Consider the following 5,838-nt stretch of genomic DNA (forward strand, 5'->3'; position numbering starts at 1 on the left):
TTTTTTTTTTTTTTTTTTTGCAGTACTGGGGATCGAACTCGACCTTGTGCATGCCAGGCTGCCACAGTGCCACTGAGCTAAATCTCCGGCCCTCAAAAAAGTGGCTGTAAAGAGGCCTTGCTGGATACCTCAGTTGCCATCCAACTTATAAAAAACAAACATTCACACTGTGGCACCACAGATCTAGCTTACTTACGTCAATGCCCTATCTTCCTTTAAGAAACCGTCATAGTTCTATCACGTTTCCCATTCTTTTCATGTTCTCCCCAGAAGTCTTAAGTCCTCCCTGTCATTGTTTTCTAGATCTGCATCCCTCTACTACTGCTGTGTATATCATCTAATCTGATCCAGATTCTACCAGGCATGCCTTCCTAGAATTTACCCTTGGAGTTATTCTAGAGTTCTTCTCTTACCCAAACATTCAGTCCTGTTGGCTCTGCTGCACATTTCCAAGTCTCTCTGCCCCTGTCCTACTTCAATACCAAACCCTCATCAAGCCACTATCTCACTTGCCTGGATAGTTTCAGTAGCTCCTCACTGGCTTCCCTGCTTTCCATCTTGGCTATCAGTGGTTCATTAAAACAAATGTCACTTCTCCACTTAAATCCCCTAGAGGATTTCCAGGGGAAGAGCAGAAGAGGGAGAATCTAAGTTCCCCCTCAACCCCACCTTGCTTCTTTAAAGAGACATCTGTTTCTGCTGGGGCCTTTCCACTTGTGGTTTACTCTTCCCTGGTCTTCACATTACTGTTTCACATTCTAGACCTTCGTCACCCAAGATATCCGTGGGCCAGCCTTACACCTTGCAACCTTTACGTGGAAGACTGACAGTCTGGGTGTTAAATGAGCTTCTCAAGTGATGAGTGAGGCCCAGCAGCATCTGTGTGCACTGCCTCAGTGTTCTCTACCTTCCTCTTCTCTAGGAAGCTCATCCCGGAGCCAGAAAAGGGAGGCCCGCCTGGACAAGGTCCTCTCAGACATGAAGCGACACAAGAAGCTGGAGGAGCAGATCCTTCGCACTGGGAGAGACCTCTTCAGTCTAGACTCAGAGGACCCCAGCCCCCCCAGCCCCCCACTCCGGTCCTCGGGTAGTAACCTGTTTACCCGGCAGCGGAAATACTGAACAATGACTGCTGCTGCTACTGCCTGCAAGGTGCAGAGACTGTGGACCTGCCCCTGTTGGGCCTGGTCCCTCCTCCCTTCCTAAACCAGGACCCTGGAAAATTTGGGAAGGAGCTCCCAACACAGCACCTTTCGGGAAAGAATGTGTGTGTGTTTTCTGTTGACCGTCTTATTTTGAGACCTGGGCTGGGTTTTCTAAAATTAAAAGGTGCAGGGTTTTCTTCTCTTAAGAGGAGTTACAGCTGGAGAGTAAACAGTCGGCTGCACTTGAGCAGGGACAGAATTTTGTTGACCCAAATTGCAAAACTAAAGCCAGATGAGAGGCAGATTCACCATCTGTTTCCCATTTCATCCCTTGAACAGTCCCAGTCTCAAGCGGGGCCATTGCTCATTGGCTCTGAAACAGAAATTCCTGTGTGGAATGAGCTGCCTTGCCTTGCCTTCAGCTGCAAACGGCAGCCCCCAGGAGAAAATGAGCATCAGCTGCCTGGGCCTTTAACTACTTAAACCCTGCCCCGCGCCCCGCCCCACCTGCCCCGCCCGGCTCGCCGTTCCGGGAAGAGATCCCCTGGCGGGCGGGTGTAGATTCCTAGTCTGAGAATCGCTTCTGGTAACCACGCTTTTCGATGTGAGTATGTTATGCTGCCCCCCGCTAGTGGTGGGTCTGTGAGCCCCCAACGTTCTTTTGTCTCCCGTTCTGCTTTCTAGGGCCGTGTTTTTTCTCCTTTGAGACAAGGTCTTGCTGTGTTGTTCAGCCCGGCCTGGAACTCCCAGCGATCCTTCTGTCTCAGCGCCCCCGCCCCAGTGCTGGGATTGCAGACTTTCCTCACCACGCCCAGCTTCTGCTGGGGTAGTTAAGACTTCTCTAAGTCAGAGAGGGAGAGAGAAGGGTGGAGGCTTTGCTTTTTGAGGTTTTGCTTACTTGAAAGTTTGCTGGGGTTTGAAGTGAAGGTAGATCAGCTGGCAGACACCCCCAGCTCCCAGTCTCAGGCTTCTGATCTCAGGGTGGCACGGAAGTAAAGTGGTACTTGACTAGCTTGTACCAGTGTATGACTGACTTAACTGTTCAGGAGCCTGAGGCAGGAAGATCTCTGGAGCCTGGGAGTCAAAGGCTTGTCTGGGCAACATCTCTAAGCCTCCAAAGTTCTTTTTAGCCATGTCCTGCTTTTAGGGAGGGCCTTGCTCTTGCTCCTGCTGCTTCTGCTTCTTTCTTTTTGAGTCAGGGTTCAAGGTATCCTTGAACTCAATATGTAGCCCAGGCTGACCTCAAACTCATGCTGATCCTCCTGCCTCAGCCTTCCAAGTGCTAGGATTACAGGCATGTAATAACTAACACCTGGCTTTTTCTTTTCTTTTCTTTTTTTTTTTGAGACAGTCTTACTGTGTAGCTCAGCCTGGCTTGAACTCGCTGGCCTCAAACTGTTGGTGACCTGCCTGCCTCAGCCTGGGTGTGGGCCATAATTTTCTGTTTAGGGCCTTGCTTCTGCTGGGGCAGCTAAGAATTCTCTGAATCAGAGCAAGGAGGAAGGAGGGTGGAGGCCTTGCTTTGGGAGGTTTTACTTCCTTATTGGACTTTTTTGGGGGTTTGAAGTGAAGGTAGATCAGCAGGCAGACACTCCCAGCTCCCAGTCTCAGGCTTCTGATCTCAGGGTGGCACAGAAATAAGGTAGGTGGTGCTTGGCTAACTTTTACCAATGTATAACTAGCTGCTCAGGACCTTGAGCCAGGAAGATCCCTGGAGCCTGGGAGTCAAAGGCTTGTCTGGGCACTGTAGAAAAATCCTTATCTCTTAAAAAAGTGATAGGCGTGAGGGTATAGCTCAGAGGTAGCATGCTTGCTATACTCCAGAAGCCCTGGATTTGATCCCCAGCACTGCACAAATTTGGAAAATCTGGGCCTGGTGGTGCAACCTAAAATCTCAGCACTGGGAGGCTGAGGCAGGAGCATGTCAAATATGAGTTCTGCCTGGGCGATTTAGGGAGACCCTGTCCCGAAAATTTAAAAAGCCACTGGGATGTAGTTTAGTGTGAAAGTCCTTGGTTCATTTCTCAGTACTAGCAAAAAGTTTTTTAAAAAACGGGTGACCTTTCAAAGTCCATTCAGACCCATCTTGGAACTAGGCTGGTCTTTGACTGACTGCCACTCTCACCCTCCAGCAAGAGACCGAGGCTCTGGCCTGTTCCCTTGGGCTCCAAGAATGTGCCGGGTCCCCATGGATCGCTGCCTTTGCCAAATGCTGAGGCTTTGCTGCTGCTCTGCTGGGCCTTGCCAGCTGTGGGTCTTAACTGATCACTTGAGACACTATTAGCAGTGACTGAGGGAGGCCGGGATTCCAGGAGGTGCAGTCCGGTGACCCGGCTCTGACTTCTCTTCAGAGGAGGGAAAGTACGAAGTGGGAAGCTCAGCAGGTGATCCTGGGGTCTCAGAGCTATCACAGGTCAGCATACTCGCCTGGGAAATGGCAGTGAGGCAGTTGTGCCCTGTGTCCACTGCTCCCTGCCTGCGCAGGCTTCTGGGACATGGGGAGAGGGTGGTTATCACTTGGGGTGCCAGGTGGCCCTCCCAGGAACCTCTTGTTTCTGCCTGCCTCTGAGTCAACTTAGGGTGACCATGAATGGCCACCTCAGGCGGTGCCTGAGGACTCCCAGGTAACTGAGTGTCCAGATGCCCTCCCAGGCCTTCCAGGTATAGAGGCTGGGCATTGGCACAGACTGCAGAAATGCTCACCTGTGAACTGCCCTCTTACCTGTTTCCTGGGCAGCACCCAACCCCACCCAGGTCCTTAGGTCCTTGTGCCAGGGTAGTAGTTGATGCCTCCACCAGAGAGGCCACAGCACCTCTGGCTATGAAACCAGGATAGAGTTCTGTCTTGAACCTTTGAGAACTGTATGGGGGGTGGGTGGCAGTACTGGGGATCGTACTCAGGACCCTGCACTTGCAAGGCAGGTGTCAACGCCACTGAGCTAAATTCCTGGCCGGAGGACTGTGTAATCTTGTGCACGTTCCTTAACTTACAGGTTTTCAGATGATAACACAAGTTCACCGACAGTGCCTAACAGTGCCTGATTAAGTGCACATTCCAGGGTCTTCTGGAAACCTTGACTCAGAGTGAGGCCAGAGAAGGATGAAGCATCCCAGCCAGTGCCAGTGTGCTTGAATCGCTTGCAGTACCAGCTGTTTGGGAGACTGAGATGCCAACCTAGGTTTCAAGAGCAGCCTGGGCAATGTAGCCCATAGTCCATAACCTTTACTAAGGAGGAAAAAAATCCCTCCTCTGGTCGGGTGAGTTTAGGAAACTTTATCCAGCTCGGGGTTCAGAAGCCTTCATGGTCCTCACCTTCGATGATAGCCGTTCATTGGCAGAAGTAGGGAAGTGGGAGAGCAGAGTCACCAGGCTGCTCCTGCTGCTGAGTGGCCCCATGGGCTGGAGCTCAAGAAAGGCTTTTCTTAGGGATAAAAGTTCCTATAACTTTGTCACTAAGAAAAGTGATCCTCCCTCAAAGTGGGAACGAGTTTTGATAAACTGGGAAGGTACTGAGTGAAAAATAAGTCCTCTGCTATTCTTGACTCTGTTGACTCGTGACTCCTTCTCTAAACAGACCACAGTGATGGTGAACATTTCAGAGCTTTCAATGATGATAAACAGCTGGAAGAGCCACAAGTAGAATGTTTAATCAAAACTCAGGAGGGTGGGCACGGTGATGCATGCCTGTGCACCCAGCAGGAGAATCCTGTGAGTTCGAGGCCAGCCTGGGCCACATAGTTCAAAACCAGTCTGAACTACACAGACCTTATCTCAGAACAAATCAAATCAGAAGGAAAAAAACTGCTAAAGAGTCTAGATTTTGGAAGAGATGCATGGACTTTTTTCATGTGGCAGGGATTCAGCTGAGCTACATTCTCAGCCAAGAGCCTTTGTTTATACCAAATTTCATGTACCTTTCCTTAAACCTATAGCTGGTGGAGATCTGGTAGCACAGCCGAGGCAACAGCTTCACAATCTCAAGACAAAAATGGTGGGGAGAAGCTGTTTGGAGCTGGGTCTGGGGAGGGCTAGAAAAGAATGAATGGAGCCCCCACCCTGACGTGATGGAAGGGTGAGTGGCTGAGGCAGGATGATCACACATTGGACCTCAGCCTGGGCAACTTGGGGACTTACCAAGAGAATCCTTAAAATAAAAACTATAAAGAGGTTGGGGCTGGGTGTGGCACACACCTGTAGTCCCAGCACTCCGGAGGCTGAGGCAGGAGGACTGCCTTGAGTTCGAGGCCAGCCTGGACTACATAGTGAGAGCCTGACGCCAAAAAAAAACAAAAAACAAAAAACAAAAAAAAAACGCTATGACTGTAGCCCAGTGTGAAAGCGGTGGGTTCAGTCCCCAGTGCAGGGACCAGAAGATTTCTTGCTCTTAAGCAGTCCACTATTTGAGCTCATCTTTAGTCTTCCTAGCGGTGCTGGTCTTTCTGTTCACTAGACATCTCTGATTCGTGCCTGCAACATGAGGAAGCAGCCTTGCCTGTTCCTGCTCACCACTGGGTAGAGCAAGGCTCAGTGGTTCCTAAGTGGCTCGAGATCAGGCTGATGGTGACAGAGGCAATCACACTGACATTTTCTACGCTGGCTCTCTGTCCTTTTTATGTATTAGAGTCAGCATGAAAGCTCTTAAATCCAGCCGTGCACAGCCCTGAGTTTGATCCCCAGCACCAAAAAAAAAAA

At 50.3% G+C, this 5,838-nt stretch overlaps 2 protein-coding genes across 2 annotated transcripts in view; both read left to right on the forward strand.

Annotated features, from left to right (window-relative positions):
* Window positions 1-1,287, forward strand: part of Pagr1 (PAXIP1 associated glutamate rich protein 1) — a 3,253-nt gene extending 1,966 nt beyond the window's left edge. Inside the window, exon 3 of the mRNA XM_010617374.2 lies at window positions 923-1,287. Coding sequence (XP_010615676.1) covers window positions 923-1,122 — 200 coding nt within the window. The 3' untranslated portion in view covers window positions 1,123-1,287. The remainder of the gene's footprint in view (window positions 1-922) is intronic.
* Window positions 1,288-1,643: 356 nt separating this feature from the next.
* The window catches only part of Mvp (major vault protein), a 25,939-nt gene continuing 21,744 nt past the window's right edge, over window positions 1,644-5,838 (forward strand). Inside the window, exon 1 of the mRNA XM_033758502.1 lies at window positions 1,644-1,749. Coding sequence (XP_033614393.1) covers window positions 1,748-1,749 — 2 coding nt within the window. The 5' untranslated portion in view covers window positions 1,644-1,747. The remainder of the gene's footprint in view (window positions 1,750-5,838) is intronic.

The sequence above is a fragment of the Fukomys damarensis genome, unplaced genomic scaffold, assembly GCF_012274545.1.
Source record: "Fukomys damarensis isolate Sample0158 unplaced genomic scaffold, DMR_v1.0_HiC HiC_scaffold_34, whole genome shotgun sequence".
Taxonomy (NCBI): Eukaryota; Metazoa; Chordata; class Mammalia; order Rodentia; family Bathyergidae; genus Fukomys; species Fukomys damarensis.